This window comes from Oryctolagus cuniculus, chromosome 20 (genome assembly GCF_964237555.1).
Source record: "Oryctolagus cuniculus chromosome 20, mOryCun1.1, whole genome shotgun sequence".
NCBI classification, from domain to species: domain Eukaryota; kingdom Metazoa; phylum Chordata; class Mammalia; order Lagomorpha; family Leporidae; genus Oryctolagus; species Oryctolagus cuniculus.
This window is the reverse complement of record NC_091451.1, coordinates 45,673,204-45,688,811: the sequence shown is the minus strand read 5'-3', so window position 1 is coordinate 45,688,811 and position 15,608 is coordinate 45,673,204. Positions and strand designations below refer to the sequence as shown.

The 15,608-nt window shown below is 65.2% G+C and overlaps 2 protein-coding genes across 16 annotated transcripts in view; one reads left to right on the top strand and one right to left on the bottom strand.

Moving 5' to 3' along the window:
• The first annotated feature begins 6,648 nt into the window (after nucleotides 1–6,648).
• Nucleotides 6,649–13,222, top strand: ANKRD9 (ankyrin repeat domain 9). 3 transcript variants are annotated; one of them, XM_051834833.2, is made up of 3 exons: nucleotides 6,649–6,819; nucleotides 7,370–7,430; nucleotides 7,705–13,222. In XM_051834833.2, exon 3 carries the CDS (start codon nucleotides 7,753–7,755, stop codon nucleotides 8,701–8,703), a length of 951 nt encoding a protein of 316 aa, XP_051690793.1. In that variant the 5' UTR covers nucleotides 6,649–6,819; nucleotides 7,370–7,430; nucleotides 7,705–7,752; the 3' UTR covers nucleotides 8,704–13,222. The 3 variants fall into 3 exon arrangements, with proteins under 3 accessions (XP_051690793.1, XP_051690792.1, XP_051690794.1); XM_051834834.2 differs by having other exon boundaries at nucleotides 6,655–6,819; nucleotides 7,309–7,430; XM_051834832.2 differs by lacking the exon at nucleotides 7,370–7,430 and having other exon boundaries at nucleotides 6,653–6,819.
• Nucleotides 12,566–15,608, bottom strand: part of TECPR2 (tectonin beta-propeller repeat containing 2) — a 120,054-nt gene continuing 117,011 nt past the window's right edge. For 12 of the 13 annotated variants that reach the window (XR_007915142.2, XM_051834821.2, XM_051834827.2 and 9 more), the window contains one exon: nucleotides 12,566–15,472. Coding sequence is in view for 12 of the 13 variants with exons in the window: in XM_051834821.2 (XP_051690781.2) it covers nucleotides 15,318–15,472 (155 nt within the window). In the remaining variant the exon portion in view is untranslated. The remainder of the gene's footprint in view (nucleotides 15,473–15,608) is intronic. The other variant, XM_051834825.2, reaches the window with a different exon arrangement.

Here is a 15,608-nt window from a genome sequence, read left to right as displayed (position 1 = left end):
GCCCCTGGGTCTGTCCCCCGCTGCGTCTGTCCTCGTGCCCAGGGCGCCCCGGGGGCGGATTCTATGCATCCTAGTGCGGCCCCGCAGGGCGCCTGGGCGCCAGCACCGCCCGCTGCCCCCCTACCAGGCCCCCCCCCGCGCGACCCCCGCTCAGCCACGGGGGTTTACGGGGCAGGGACAGCCGGCCCTCCCCGCCGCTGACCCTGTGGCGGGCCCTGGGGGAGCACAGGTGACAGCTGGAATTCGGCCTCGCTCATTTCTGGGGAAGAGCATCGGGGACAGGGAACAGCAGGTGCATGGGCCGGGGGCATGGAGGCCAGGGTTCCCAGTGCAGGGGACGGAGCGGCTCTGCGGGAAAGAGGGGGCTGCCGGGACCTTGCTCTTGGTGGGGTACCTGGGCTGGACCTGGGGGCGGGGTGAGGGGGTTTGACTCCTTCTCCTGGAAGCCCTCCCTGCCCACTCAGCGCTCTCAGAACAGGCCCCAGAACCTGCCTGTTGAATTCACAGTGAGGCTTTCAGAGACTTGCAGGCTGACAGTGCCAGCGTCCAGCCTGCCAGTACAGGGACTTCCGGTGCCGCAGCTTCCACCGAGCCCGGAGCCCCAGTGGGGCCGTCGGAAGCTGAAACCTTCTCTTCCCGAGCCTCAGTTTACCTTTCTGCAAAGTGGGGTGACAGCCGGGCAGCTCACTGGGAAAGTCTTTGAGACAATGGCTCTGAGCATTTTGCCAGTGGGACCTCTTTTTTTATTTTTTAAAAATTTATTTTATTTGAAAGGCAGAGTTACAGAGAGGCAGAGGCAGAGAGAGGGAGAGAGAGAGAGATGTCCTCCCTCTGTTAGTTCACTCCCAAAATGGCCACAACAGCTGGAGCTGAGCCCATCTGAATCCAGGAGCCGGGAGCTTCTTCCAGGTCTCCCACGCAGGTGCAGGGGCCCAAGGACTTGGGCCATCTCCCACTGCTTTCCCAGGCCACAGCAGAGAACTGGGAGGGAAGTAGAGTAGCTGGGACTCGAACCAGTGCCCATATGGGATGCCGGCCCTGCAGGTGGCAGCTTTACCCACTATGCCACAGCGCCGGCCCTGGACCTGCCTCCTTAAAAAGCTTACCTGGGATTCAACACTGTGACATGGCTGGTAAAGCTGCCACCTGAGACACCAGATGTTGGCATCCCATATGGGCGCCAGTTCAGGTCCCGGCTGCTCCACTTCCCATCCAGCTCCCTGCTGTGGCCTGGGAAGGCAGAGGAAGACGGCCCAAGTGCTTGGGCCCCTGAACCCACATGGGAGAATGGGATGAAACTTCTGGATCCTGTCTGGCTCAGCTCTGGCCATTGTGGCCATTTGGGGAGTGAACCAGAGGATGGAAGACCTCTCTATCTCTGTGACTCCGCCTTTAGTTGGGACCAGCATTGGGAACGGCAACTAAGCTGGTGCTGGGTGAGGCGGGGCTGGGAGTACTGTGGCACAGTGGCTTAAGCTGCCACGTAGACACCTGCTTCCCACATCAGAGTGAGTGCGCGGTTTGAGTCCTGGCTGCTCCAGGCTTCCAATCCAGCTTCCGACGGACGCACCTGGGCTCCTGGCTTCAGCCTGGCTGCCTGGGTGTGGTGGGCATTTGGGGAAGGGAGGCAGCAATGGAAGATCTCTGTCTCCCTCTCTGGGTCATTCAGCCTTTCAAATATATAAATAAATACAATCTTAAAAATGGCACTTGGAACACTGCATTCCATATAATGCCAGGCTGAGCCAGGAGCCCAAAACTCCACGCAGGTCTCCCATGTGGGTAGCACGGGCCCAAGTACCTGGCTCATCTTCTGCTACCTTTCCTGGGCCATCAGCAGGGAGCTGGATGGGAAGTGGAGCAGCCGGGACTCGAACCTGTGCCCACATGGGATGCCGGCGCTGCAGGCGGGGGCTTGGCTCACTGTGCCACAGCGCTGGGCCAATGACTCAGGACTTTTTCAAGTAATGGACCCACCTCCAAAAGGCTGAAGCCAAAAAAGATAATTCACTGACTCACTTAACCAGAGACACAGATTCAGGGACCTGCTAGGGTGCAGGGACAGAGATGCCGTAGAGACTGCCTGGTGCTGGGGCGGGGCCAGCTCAGCAAGCAGGGGACAGTCGGGGGGGCACTCAGCGTGGCTCAGCTGCACCTGCCCCGCTTGCTCTTTCCTAAAACCTGGCCGAGGTAGCTTCTGCCTCTCACAGATTGTAGTACTCCTTGAATCTTCGTTTTTACTTGAGAAGGAGAGCGAGAGATCAATCTTTCGTCTGCTGGTTCACTCTCTAAATGCTCATGATTATCAGGGCAGAGCCAGGCCAAAGCCAGGAGCTGCAAACTCAGTCCTCTCTCCCTTGTGGGCAGAGACCCAAGGACTTGACCCGTCACCTGCTTGTGTTAGCAAGAGGCTGGAATCGGGAGCAGAACTGGGACTCGAACTCAGGCATGCTGCGGGCGTCCCAAGTGGCATCCTAGCCAACGCGCCAAGTGCTCGCCCCACCGTGCCCTTCTGACGGTCATCTGAGTGGTTCCAGTTTTTCATGATTAGAAACGCAGGGTGCCGGTGCCGCGGCTCACTAGGCTAATCCTCTGCCTGCGGCGCCGGCACACCGGGTTCTAGTCCCGGTTGGGGCGCCGGATTCTGTCCCGGTTGCCCCTCTTCCAGGCCAGCTCTCTGCTGTGGCCCGGCAGTGCAGTGGAGGATGGCCCAAGTGCTTGGGCCCTGCACCCCATGGGATACCAGGATAAGTACCTGGCTCCTGCCATCGGATCAGCGCGGTGCGCCGGCCACAGCACGCTGGCCGCGGCGGCCATTGGAGGGTGAACCAACAGCAAAGGAAGACCTTTCTCTGTCTCTGTCTCTCTCTCACTGTCTACTCTGTCAAAAAAAAAAAAAAAATTAAAAAAAAAAAGAAGGAAATGCAGGGTGAACCGCCCTCCCTTCACCCTCCTTCAAAAGTTTAGCCACAAAATAGAGACGAAACGTGACGTTCAGGCCAAAGTCATCTCTGAGAGCCTCAGGAACGGCACAGCCAACAGGAATGCAGGAGCGGCCACGGTCCCTGTGGTCATCAGGGGTCTGATGCCCACAACCCGACCTGCTGGGCCTGCGAAGCTGCACGCCGAGTCCGCGCTGCCGTCCTGCACCAGTTCTGCCAACCGGCAAACAAGGTGCTGTGCGTTGGGGAGGCGCGGCCAAGCTGACAGCTTCCTGTGCGGATGGCTGGAGGGCTACTCGGCCGCCCATGCCCCTTGCCCTCAGCCCCCCTGGGTCTGTGTCCCCAGCACTCCCGAGCTGGCCTCTGTGGCTCCCAGATGTCCCGTAGCTTTGCCTCGTTTCCCTGTCTCAAGCTGAGTGTTTGCAGACCAGCTAGATGGGGGGGATCGTGGGAGGCTTCAGCCAGAGTGAGGAGGTGGGGATGAGCCCAGGGCCCTGGAGGGGAAGACAGGGAGAGGAGGGTCCCGTGGTCCACGGGGCAGGGCCTTAAACGCCAGGTGGTAGGCGGGCAGTGATGGGATACCCCAGCCTCTCACCTGGTCCTGGCCTCTGCTCGCTCCTGCTACCTGGCTCATTGCACAGATAAACAGCTGGTGCACAGACAGGCGGAGATACTCAGCCCCAACCACCCAGCCCCAATGCTGACCGGTCTAGTGGGACCCAGCGTGTCTGGAGCCGGCCGCTCCCCGTGGGTGCTGCCCCCCGACCTGTGCTCCCAGGAAGTCCACTCCTGCTCCAGCCCTGCCCCAAACCCTGACACAAACCATCAGAGTGGCACCCTCACCTGCGCTCATGCTGCCATGGGGGCTGAGAGCACACTGCTGGGCTCGCTCCCGCGTCTCTAGCTCGGACCTGGCTGCCCCCTGCCAGCCAGCTTCTATTCCTGCCTGCGGTTGCCATGGTCACCGCCTCACACTTGGCTCTTCCCTGTTGTCCAGGTGCTCAGCCGGACACCTGGCGGCCTCCTCCACGCTCTCCTTCTCACAACCTACCCTGGTCTTCCTCCGGAGACCCCCGTGCTGCCCCTCCACTGCTCACCCTGACCTGTGGTCCCTCTGTGCTTACAGCCGCACGGCTCCTGGGAGGACAGGATCTTCCAGAGGGAGGTCCAGAGCAGAGCCGCACGGCAGGGTCAGCAGTCAAACGCCATCCTGAGACGGTGAGGCCCCCTGGCCACGCCCCCTCCCCCGTCTCCGGGATCAGGGATGGCGGTCGGCACGCGGCCCCTGCCCCACAGCCCTTCATGGCTCCAGGTCCATCCTCCCTCCCCAAGGACCCTGCCCTTTGTGGTCAACACACCATCCCCTGGGCACCCCATGGCCATCCTGGCACCGCCCCTGTGCACAGGGTCCCCAGGAGGCATGAGCTGGGGGCCACCCTGGTGCCAGGCACAGACGGCAGCTTCCTCCAGCCAGGGGCTCTTCAGTAGGGACAACGGCGGTGACCAGAGCAGCAGGTGGCCCAGCATGGGGAAGTGTGGGATCAGAACACCTGAGACGGGTCACTCCCTGCAGACCCGGGGCTGGGAGGATGGGGGGTTCCCCATCTGTGGGTGGGGGAGGGGGGTGAGCCCTGGGACCTTTCACCTTTGAAGGCCCCAGCACCAGCACACGAACCCCGCTGGGCACACTCAGACCCTGGCAGTGGCCTTGGCTCGAAAAGGCCAGCTACCGAGGGGCAGGGCGTGTGGCGCCGCGATGGACGGCCAGTGTCGGCTGCCACTGCGGCCGCGGGGAAGCCCGCAGACACAGGCCTTCGCGCAGGTGCTGCTCCGTGTTCTCGTTACTGTTTCTGCCCACATTTTATCTATTTTCTAAGATTTATTTATTTGAAAGGCAGAGGGAGAGGTCTTCCATCTGCTGGTCACTCCCCAGATGGCCACAGCAGAGCTGGGCCCGGTTGAAGCCAGGAGCCAGGAGCTTCCTCTGGGTCTCCCACGTGGGTGTCGGGGGCCCAGGCACTTGGGCCATCATCCTGCTTCCCAGGTGCATTAGGGAGCTGGGTTGGAAGGGGAGCAGCTGGCACTGGACCAGACGCTCCAGTATGGGACGCAGGCTTAACCCGCCAGGCCACCACGCCACGCCTCCATCCGTACAGGGGCTACTTCTCAGCTCCCAGGCGGGCGTCAGTGTTTGTGTGAGTATTCCTGAAAAAAGCTCACTCCCAGTGCCCTCCACGTCTACCTCCAGGTCCTCGGGAAACCAACAAACCAAGCAACAAAACCCAAACCCCAAAACCCCAAGCTCCTGGCCCTGGCATTCCACCCTGGCCGGCCCCGGCCACTGACCTCTGCTCCAGTGGCCCACTCTGCCAGAGCTGCCTCTCCTCTGCCCACGTGGTCCACGCAGGCTCCCGAGCAACGGGGCAAGGGGGCAAGGGTCAGCTTGACTTCCGGGAGCCCCAGCGAGCCGGCGTCACAGCCTCTGGGAACCGCACCGCGTGGCACTGGAGCTGTGAGGCACCGTAGCCCTGGAGCGCAGCATGGGGGTGGCACACAGGGTGGGGCCAGGGGCACCACCTCGCTGGGTGTCCCTCAGAAGGGCAAAGGACGGCCTGGGACCGCCACTCAACTTGCGCCCTTGCCCTCCGTGCTCAGACCTCCGGGCTGGGCAAGGGCGGGCCTTGACCCCAGGCGCAGTGCCCTCCACACTCCCGACCGCGGGCAGTCGCCACGCGGGCCGAGGCGCTGCAGTCACAGGTGCGAGCTCCCAGTGTCCCCGTGGGAGCCCGCCTGCCCTGCCTCACAGCCCCGTGCACTCCGTAGGGACGCGCGGGGCGCAGCTCTGCAGGACCAGCCCGTGTGCGTGTGCGTGTGCGCCCGCAGCCTCTGCCCTGATGGGCTGGGGGAGGCTCAGAGAGGAGCCGGGTCACACTGAGATGGGCAGAGGTGCGCCCGCCTGCCCATCTGGACAGGACTGCAGCCCTCCGGGAACCAGAAAGACCCCGCGGAGGCCCCCGGCCCCACGGCGGGGGGGATCCGGGTGGAAGGACCGGTCCACGAGGTGCGCTTCGGCTGAGCCCTCGGTGCCCCCTTCTGGGGGTCGACGTCGGGACCCCAGGCCCGGTGCCTGCCCAGGTCTGGAGAGCAGCCGGGGGACACCTGTTCCCTTCCCGGCTCTCCCCGCTTGCAAGCCACCTCCCTCTAGGCCCTGATTCCCCGGCGGCAGACCTGGGGGTCGTCGTAACGCCGGTGGCTGCGGAAAAGCCGGATCAAGAGTGTGTAGCCGACCCGCCCCGGGCGAATCCCAGGGAGCGGAGCTGCCGGGCCGCCGCCGGGCAGGAGCCGTCGGGAGCGCAACCTTCCAGGTGCGGAAAGCAGCCCAAGGTCGGAGGCTCCGGAACTGCGCTGGCGGGGGCGCCCGTGCGCGCGCCCAGGAGGCCCAGGGAGCCGCGGACCCAGCCTCTCTCGGCTGCGGCTCGGACGCCCCGCCCCCGGCGCCCGCCCCGCCCCCCGCCCGGGCCCCGCCCCCTGCGCGCCTTCAAGTTTCTCCGAAGTTTTCCGCGGGTCCCGCTGGGCGCCCCGCCCGCAGGCCGGTGACGTAACAATGGTGCAGCGCGGCGGCCAATGGGCGGCGGCGGGGGCGGGCGGCGCGGACCAATGGCGGCGGCGGACGGTCCCGCGGTCCTACCCGGCCCGGGCCGCACTGCGCCGCCCGCCGCCCGCCGCGGGGGCCGGCACCGCCGCCCAGCGAGCCGGCCGCGGCGGCTCAGAGCGCGGCTGCGGCGGGCGCGGGCGGCGCCGGCTCCCTGCGCCCTGGGACCCCCGCGTGCCCGGCCGCGGCTCCGGCGGGGGAGAGGACGAGCACGCTCGGCCCGCGGTGAGCACCCCCATGCCCCGGGCCCCCGGCACACGCACGCGCAGGTGCAGCCCTCGCCGCGCCGGCCTCCCGCCCGAGGTCGGGCCAAGAGCGGACCCCGCGGCGCTGGCCTCCGCGGCCCAGCCCCCCGCGCGGAGCGAGCGCGGCCGTGACTCTGCCCAGTGACGTGGGGCGGCCGAACTTTACGTAACCCGCCCGGCGCCCCACGCGTGCCCACACCGCGAGCCTGCGGGGCGCGAGGCCCAGGCCCCGGGAGGGGCTGTCGCTCGGCGCCAGGCACGGCACCCCGTGTGCGTGCGGCCGCCGCCCCCCCCCTCCGTGACCGGGACTCACCCTTGGGAGAAGGCCGGGGCCAGGGGTCAGAGCCGCGGGCGCGGGCCGGGCTCCCCCGTGACTAGGGACTGACCTTGGGCCAGCGTGCCCCGGGCTGGGCATTGCGATGGCAGCGCCGGCCCTCCGGGGTGGCCTCACCCTGCCGCCCCCTCCCAGGAGCTGGCCGTGCGGGCGGGGCGCACGGCCAGCGGTCGCCCACCGCCCCGCCTCGTTACAGATGCAGACGTGGAGGGTCGGTGAGAGAAAGTGACCCCCTGCAGCCACAGCCCGAGAGCCAGGTGGGTGTGGGCGCGGCTCCCGCTGGGGCTCCCGCGGGGGCCAGAGGGCGGGGTGGGGAGGGGTGTGAGGTGGCCCTGGCCCGCTCTCCTGGCCCCGCCTGGCCTTGGCTGGACAGGCCCGGCGCAGGTGGGGCAGGCGCTGGCGCAGGCTCCCCGAGCTGGGCAGGGCAGGGCCCGAGCGCGGGAGATCAGGTGCGGCTCGATCCAGGAAGCCCGCAGAGGGTGCAGGTGCGGGGGTCCCAGGCTCACCTCGCCCCCTCCCCTGATCCCGCAGGTCTGTGCGCTGTCGTCGTCAGGAAGCCCATGCCTTGAGGCCACCGGCATGCCGTGGGACACGCGGCGGCCCGGGGGCGGCGCGGACGGCGGGCCCGAGGGCGCGGGGGCGGCGCGCTCCCGGGCGCAGAAGCAGTGCCGGAAGTCGGCGTTCGCCTTCTACCAGGCGGTGCGGGACCTCCTGCCCGTGTGGCTGCTGGAGGACATGCGAGCCAGCGAGGCCTTCCACTGGGACGAGCGCGGGCGCGCCGCCGCCTACTCGCCGTCCGAGGCGCTGCTCTACGCGCTGGTGCACGACCACCAGGCCTACGCGCACTACCTGCTGGCCACGTTCCCGCGGCGCGCGCTGGCGACGCCCAGCGCCGGCTTCCGCTGCTGCGCGGCGCCCGGGCCGCACGTGGCGCTGGCCGTGCGCTACAACCGCGTGGGCATCCTGCGCCGCATCCTGCGCACCGTGCGCGACTTCCCGGCCGAGGAGCGCGCCCGCGTGCTGGACCGGCGCGGCTGCAGCCGCGTGGAAGGCGGCGGCACGTCGCTGCACGTGGCCTGCGAGCTGGCGCGGCCCGAGTGCCTCTTCCTGCTGCTGGGCCACGGTGCCTCGCCCGGCCTGCGCGACGGCGGCGGCCTCACGCCCCTGGAGCTGCTGCTGCGCCAGCTGGGCCGCGACGCGGGGCCCGCGCCCGCCGCCGGGGCTCCGGCCTCGGCGCCCGGGGAGCCGCGCCAGCGCCGCCTGCTGCTGCTCGAGCTGCTGGCGCTCTACACCCCCGCGGGCGCCGCCGGCCCTGCGCGCCGCGAGCTGCTGGGCGACCGGCCGCGCTGGCAGCGGCTGCTGGGCGAGGACAAGTTCCAGTGGCTGGCGGGGCTGGCGCCGCCGTCCCTGTTCGCGCGGGCCATGCAGGTGCTGGTCACCGCCATCTCGCCGGGCCGCTTCCCCGAGGCGCTGGATGAGCTGCCGCTGCCGCCCTTCCTGCAGCCCCTGGACCTCACGGGCAAGGGCTAGCCGCGGGGCCCGGCCGGCCGAGCTGGGGCCGAAGCTGGTTTTCGAAGCGTGTACCCGGCACTTGACATACACTGATCTCGCAGAGTCCGCCTCGTGTCTTGCGTGGTGCGGGTGCGGGGGGGTCCTGGCCTCAGAGCTGGGGGCCGGCCGCCCGGTTCTCCGAGAGCCCAGGGCTGACAGCTGAGCAGCAGCCGGGCAGGTGCAGCGCGGGGACAGCGTGTGCAGAGGCCTGGGGGCCAAGGGAACGGGCCTCCCGCGCAGTCAGCACTTCGGGCCTTGTAAGCGCCCAGCTGGGGCTTGGACTGGGTCCTGCGGGCTGAGCAGGCCTGCCGGGGCCGGGGCTGGGGCCGGGCCTCCTTGGCTCCCCACCCAGGCCTGCACCTGTCCCTCTCGCCCGCCTTGGCTCTACCCACCTGACCCGCCGGCGGCAGATCCCGCTGGCCCCAGGCCCGGCCCCTCGGTGGAGCTCGGTCGGGCCCTGGGCCGGGCTCCCTGGCCTGCCGCGGTGGGCTTCTGCGGAAGGTTCTGGCAGTGGCGACTTGATGTGAGGGGAGCTCACTCAGCCTGCACAGGGCTGGGGGCTGGGTGTCCTGCCGCGCGCGGCCCCGGGGTGGCAGCGGGAAGATGGGGGCTCTGGACCTGCCTGGGCCTCGGTTTCCCCATCTCTTCAAGGGGTTTTGGGCAGTTTGTGCAGGGAGTGGTGGTGGGTGCGCAGCTCCCGACTGTAGGTGGGGGAGCCCCCTTCCCTCCACCCGCGTGTGCGCCCCCCTAGCTGGCACTTGGGGAGGGGATACCAACATCATTCTGAGCCCCAGACTGGGGCACTGGGGGCTGCCTTGGGTGGGCATTTGGCTCTTTGGAGGCGGTGGCGAGACCAGTGGCTCCTGGGGGCTCGCCGGGCCAGCCACGCGGAGTTTGTGGGGCCTGGAAGCTCCAGCAGGTTCTGTCTACGAACCAGGCAGGTACCGGGGACCCAGGCCGGACCCTTACCTCTCTGGTCAGCCCACCTAGGGCGGGTCACCCATACTCCCTTGGTGACAGCCTTGACTGCCAGCCGCCTTAGTGGAACGCAGGCCGGCAGGCCCTTGGAAGGGGACGCCACAGCAACCTGGGCGCCGCTGGCGGGTCACGGGCCCAGCCTGGGCAGGTGCAGGGCGAGGTCTGTGGCCCAGCGGGTATCTAGGGGGTATCTTGGTTGGGTGGCCAGCAAGCAGCTCGGGTGACTGAGTCGGAGCTGTGGGGCGTGCTCCATCATCCCCCTGTGACCTTGCAGAGGTGGGTGGGAGGGCGGGAGAGCAGCTGGGCGTCAGCCTGAGTCATCCCTTTGGGTGGTGAGATGCAGACGGGGCGGGGGGTGAGAGGAAGCTGAGGCCCAGAGGGGCAGAGCCCAGGCCAGCGCCCCCGTCTAGCCGCAGAGTGGGGCCCGATTGCTGGCGTGGGTCCTGCAGGGTCTCAGGGCGCGTCTGGCTCGGGGCCCCCTCCTGCGCTGGTGTGTGCAGAGGGCCCGGGGATGGTGCTGGGCAGATAAGCTGAGCAAGGCCTTATCTGTGGCTGCTTCTGGCCAGACCAGGGTTTGGTTTACGGGCCCTGGGCCCTCTGCCCCCGGAAGCCCGGTGGGGGCTAGCTGCGCCTAGTCACTTTATGGACCCAGGTGTCCTCCCACGGAAAGCAACTCGCGTGGGGGGCTCAGGCAGCGCTGGTGGCTTCTCCAAGTCCATCCCTGCCCTGAGCAAGCCACCTCCTCCGGCCAGAACACGTTGGCACTCTTGTTCAGTCTGAATTTCATTGCTCTAAGGAGAGCTTGGCTGAGGTCAGTTCTGTCTCTACCCGTGCTCACCCCAACCCTGGCTGAGATCAGGGGCCACGACCTCTGACCCCAGATGCCTGCGAGGGAGGACAGTGACGGCTGGGCCCTTGGGGCACAGCACCCGCTCGCCACCCCCCGCCTCTGTTCCCAAGGCATCTGGAGACCTCACGTGAGCCCATGCGTGCTGTGGCAGCGGGAGGTGGCCATGCAGACAGGCACCGAGGCCCGCTCCCCTGGGCCCTGGTGACTCCATGGGCTGGCCTGGCTCTGGCTCACGCCGGGTCACTGGGCCTCCAGGGTGTGCTAGCGTCATCCAGGGATGACCTTGATCTTCCGACTGATTTCCCTTCCCTCCTGGTTTCTTCAAGTCTAGAACACTGTGTATTGAGGAGGGTTTCCCAAGTTACCTCAAATCCTGTTTGGAACAAGGAGACTCCCCAGAAGCCCCGGAACACAAGGTCTCGGGAAGACTGCACCTCCCTCTGCAGTTTACAAACCGCAAGGCGGACGTGTCACGGCAAGTGTCGGCACCTACAGACCAATAAAGGCAGGCAGTGTGGTGTCTTCAGCAATTTCTTTTTTAAAGATTTATTTCTTGAGTTACACTCAGAGAGGCAGAGAGAGAGGCCTTCCATCCGCTGGTTCACTCCCCAATTGGCTGCAATGGCTGGAGCTGTGCCGATCCGAAACCAGGAGCCAGGAGCCTCTTCCTGGTCTCCCACATGGGTGCAGGGGCCCAAGCACTTGGGCCATCTTCCACTGCTTTCCCAGGCCACAGCGGAGAGCTGGATTGGAAGTGGAGCAGCCAGGACTTGAACCAGTGCCCATATGGGATGCTGGCACTGCAGGTGGTGGCTTTACCGTTACACCACAGCGCCAGCCCTCTTCATTTTTGAAAAAAGAAAAAAAAAATCTGAGAAACAGTGACAGGCATCATCCACCCGCTGGTCACGCCCCAAATGGCCCCAACAGCCAGGGCAGCGCCAGGCTGAGGCAGGAGCCAGGGCTGCATCCGGGTCTCCCACGCTCGGCTCAGCATCCCCGCCTCCCTCCCGAGTGCATCAGCAGGAAACAGGATTGACAGCGTGGAGTGGCTGGGACTGGAACCAGGGGCGCCCGTAGGGGACGCGGGTGTCCCAAGTGGTGGCTCCACCTGCTGCACCTCCTCGGTGGTTTTTAAAAAATTAACTTCTGCTTATAAAATTCCAGCTCGTGGTAGAATGCTTGGATTGTGTAGAGGTGCAGGGTGGGGCGTGGTGGGGCCCCCGCGGAGACGTGGTCCTGCCCCAAATGCTCGGGGGGGGGGAGGGGCTGGCTAGCTGCTGTCCCCCATGGGTTCTCTTTCCAGTGCTCTGCACACCCAGTGCTCACTTTTGCACACACACAGTCAGGTCACTTGTCTGATTTGGTATTCTAACCTCACTCTAGATAAGCACTTGCCCATACGGTGAGGTACTTTGTAAATACGATTTTTAAAAGTGTTTGGTGTTTGTGTAGTTAAGTGTGGATGCCACAAAGAGTTAACGTTAGAGAGAACTGAAGTTTTAAAAGGTAAGCTTTTGTTTTTGGAGTAAATAATACATCTACATGGCACAAAATCTAAGATACAAAAAGGTACAAACTGCAGGCAGCGAACCTGCCCCACCCCCCTGCACTTGGGGACATTCTGGAGCCAGCGCGTGGGCAGAGCAGGGACGCGCCACACACACCCGCAGCAGCAGGGCTGGCGGACTCCCACAGACCCCGGGCGGGGGGGGGGGTGGGCGGAGCTCTGCTCCCACACCCCTGCTTTGTAACAGCTGCAGAGGGGTGGGTGCCAGCCCCTGCCCCGCCTTGGGCTCTGTGTAAGTGGGGCCCGTCCCCCGGGGTCTCGCTGTCCACACTGGGGTCCTCCTGCTGGCTTCTATCGCATTTCTGGCAGAAATTTCCTTTTATCAGTTTTGGACAGCATTTTTACATTTTGAGGAAACCCACTCCATGTGCTTGTTTTCTCCATGGGTCTGCTTCTGAGATGGAAATCAGAAATCCGTGTCACTTCCCCAGGTCCTAGGATTCTTTTTTTTTTTTTTTTTTTTTTAAGGTTTATTTATTTATTTGAAAGTCAGAATTACACAGAGAGAGAAGGAGAGTCAGAGAGAGAGAGAGGTCTTCTATCCGCTGGTTCACTCCCCAGTTGGCCGCAATGGTAGGAAGCTGTGCCAATCCAAAGCCGGGAGCCAGGAGCTTCCGCTGGGTCTCCCACACAGGTGCAGGGCCCGAGGACTTGGACCATCTTCTATGGTTTTCCCAGACCACAGCGGAGAGCTGGATCAGAGGAGCAGCGGGACTTGAAAGGGCACCCATATGGGATGCCGGCACTGGAGGCGGCAGCCTTATCCACTACGTCGCGGCGCCGCCCCGGTTTATCGCGTTTACAATTGCTGCACCCACAGCCGCCCCTCCCTCGTCGGTGATGGGCCTTGGCCTGCGGGGCTGTACTCCCGCCTCATCCCTCCGGGCAGTGCTCAGCTGCTGCTTTACCCAGGATGGACGCGGGCCAGGCCTCCAGCACAGCGACCCTCCTGCCCCCCGGCCTCGACCGACCCCTGAGCCTCACGGGGCACCCTGGCTGCATGTCTGGGAGCTCTGGGCGGTGTGGGCTTGACATTACTTTGTAAATCCCTGTCTCCCCTCAAATAAAAACATCCCCACGGGGAGTGTGACTGAAATGGAGTTAAACCTGTGTGTGCCTTTGACGTCCACAGCACCGCCACGTCACAGGGTCTGTTTCCTGTCCACGCTGCTTCCTAGGACGTCGTGTGTCCCGCTCCAGGGCTGGGTGAGAGGCCTCTGTCACGTGCTGGTTTCCACCGGGCCTGCCCCAGCCCCCCCTGCTCGGGGCTTTGCCCTGGGGTGGCCATCACCTAGTACAGCCAGCTGGGCAGCCTCGGGCACGGTTCCACCCAGCCCTCTCCACGAGAAGAGGCCGTGGCGCTCCCTGGGCAGCTCTGGCCAGCACATGCGGGACGCCGCCCTGGCTGTCTGCTCAAGCATCAGACGGACCCGGATTGGAAAAAGTCTAGTTTATTGCACTGTCTCAAAGCACAACTAAACGTTAGAAATGGTACAAAGCACTGAAGCTGACAGCTGTTCCAAAGACCAACTACACTTGGGTAGAATTGCACTGGGGTCCCGGGGCGGAGGAGAGCTTTGCCATCTCGAGGAGCCGGGCAAGGCACACGCGTGCAGGAGGCGCAGCCAGTGCTGCGGCAGCCTCTGCCGTCACCAGACTTAAAAAGGATTCTACAGGGCCGGCGCCGCGGCTCACTAGGCTAATCCTCCGCCTAGCGGCGCCGGCACACCGGGTTCTAGTCCCGGTCGGGGCGCCGGATTCTGTCCCGGTTGCCCCTCTTCCAGGCCAGCCCTCTGCTGTGGCCAGGGAGTGCAGTGGAGGATGGCCCAGGTGCTTGGGCCCTGCACCCCATGGGAGACCAGGAAAAGCACCTGGCTCCTGGCTCCTGCCATCGGATCAGCGCGGTGCGCCGGCCGCAGCGCGCCGGCCGCGGCGGCCATTGGAGGGTGAACCAACGGCAAAGGAAGACCTTTCTCTCTGTCTCTCTCTCTCACTGTCCACTCTGCCTGTCAAAAAAAAAAAATAAAAATAAAATTAAAAAAAAAAAAAAAAAAAAAAAGGATTCTACAAAAGGGAAGTGTGGTGCCACCTGGGCGCGGGGCGTCGTGTCCCCTCTGGGAAGTGGGCAGCCCGTCCGGACACGCCGCCGCCCTCCGCCTGTGCCCAGGGCTCCCTGACAGTCAGCAGGACACAGGCACTGAGCCGGGGCCTGCCAGGGAGGGCTCTGTGGGAAGGGCAGTGGCTCAGGCGGGGCCGGGCCAGTCCTGCAGCTCAGGGGCGGAGCCGGGGCAGGCACTGGGGGCAGGCTGCTCAGGTGCCGCCTGAAAGCCCGCGGCAGGCGTGGGCGGCCCTCGGAGCTGGCGGCACGCCCCAGCGAGCCGGGGGTGCACGGGCACAGCCACGCTCCAAAGCTGCAGCAGAGGACAGGACGGGCTCACTGTCCATCCCGGCGAGACGTGGAGGGCAGGAGGCCCCACAACTTTCAGCAGATGCATTTCTCTTCTAAATCTGCAAGCTCCGATTTCAAATGAGGTATCTCATGAAGGTTTGTAAAACAACAAACAAGGCAGTCATCAGTGGATGCGTCTGGTCCCCCAGCAAACATCCCAGACTGGTCAGCTCCGTCGGCTGAGCTCCTGTGGACCCTGCGGACACACACGCACACTTCCGGGTCCCATCAGCATCCACTGGCCTTCGCTGGAGGGAAGCGCCGCCTGGGGTGGGCAGCAAGGGTGTGGCATCGCGTGTGCATGTGTGTGCGCGCATGTGCACACCTGCGCTCCCCATCCTGCCATGCCCAGCACCCGCCCTGCCTGCTGCGTGTCGCACAGACCAGGAGGCGAGGGGGGACCTGGTCCCCAAGTGCTCTAACCCGGGGCTGCTCACGGATGTGTGCGCGCTCTGGGCTGACTCACTCTGTCTCCCACGGAGGGGACCCAGCCGTGCTGATGAGAACAGGAGTGCAGCACACAGAGGCTGGAGTGCATGCAACTGGGCGGCAGCCACTGCCCTACTCGGAGACGACCTTGCAAGAGGTCACCCGCAGCTCTGGGCGCTCGGCCAAGGCTGTGGGCTCTGGAAGGAGACGGAGACAAACGTGGATGAAAGGAAGTGTGGGCTGTCCAGCCCGGCCGGACGCGTGACAGCAGTCAAGGAGTCACGTCCATCAACAGCATGCGCCCGTGGCCTGGGCTTTCAGATGACCTCCCACTCCTCCTCCAGCTCCTCGGGGTGGGGGGCGGCCGCCTGCCCGCTCTTCTGGGCGCCGTGCGAGTGGCTGAATGTCTTCGTCAGCCGCTGCAGGAGGCAGCCGGGGGGCCCCACTGCCCAGAGCTCATCTGACGAGGTCACTGTGGGGACAAGAGTCGGCACACTGGTCAGTCACACAGCCTGGGCCAGAGGAAGGCACACAGTGTCTGGAGCCTGGATGAGCCACGTCCCCCTCTTGGCTGCATTTCCTCAGTGTTAACGCGGGGACATGGCAGC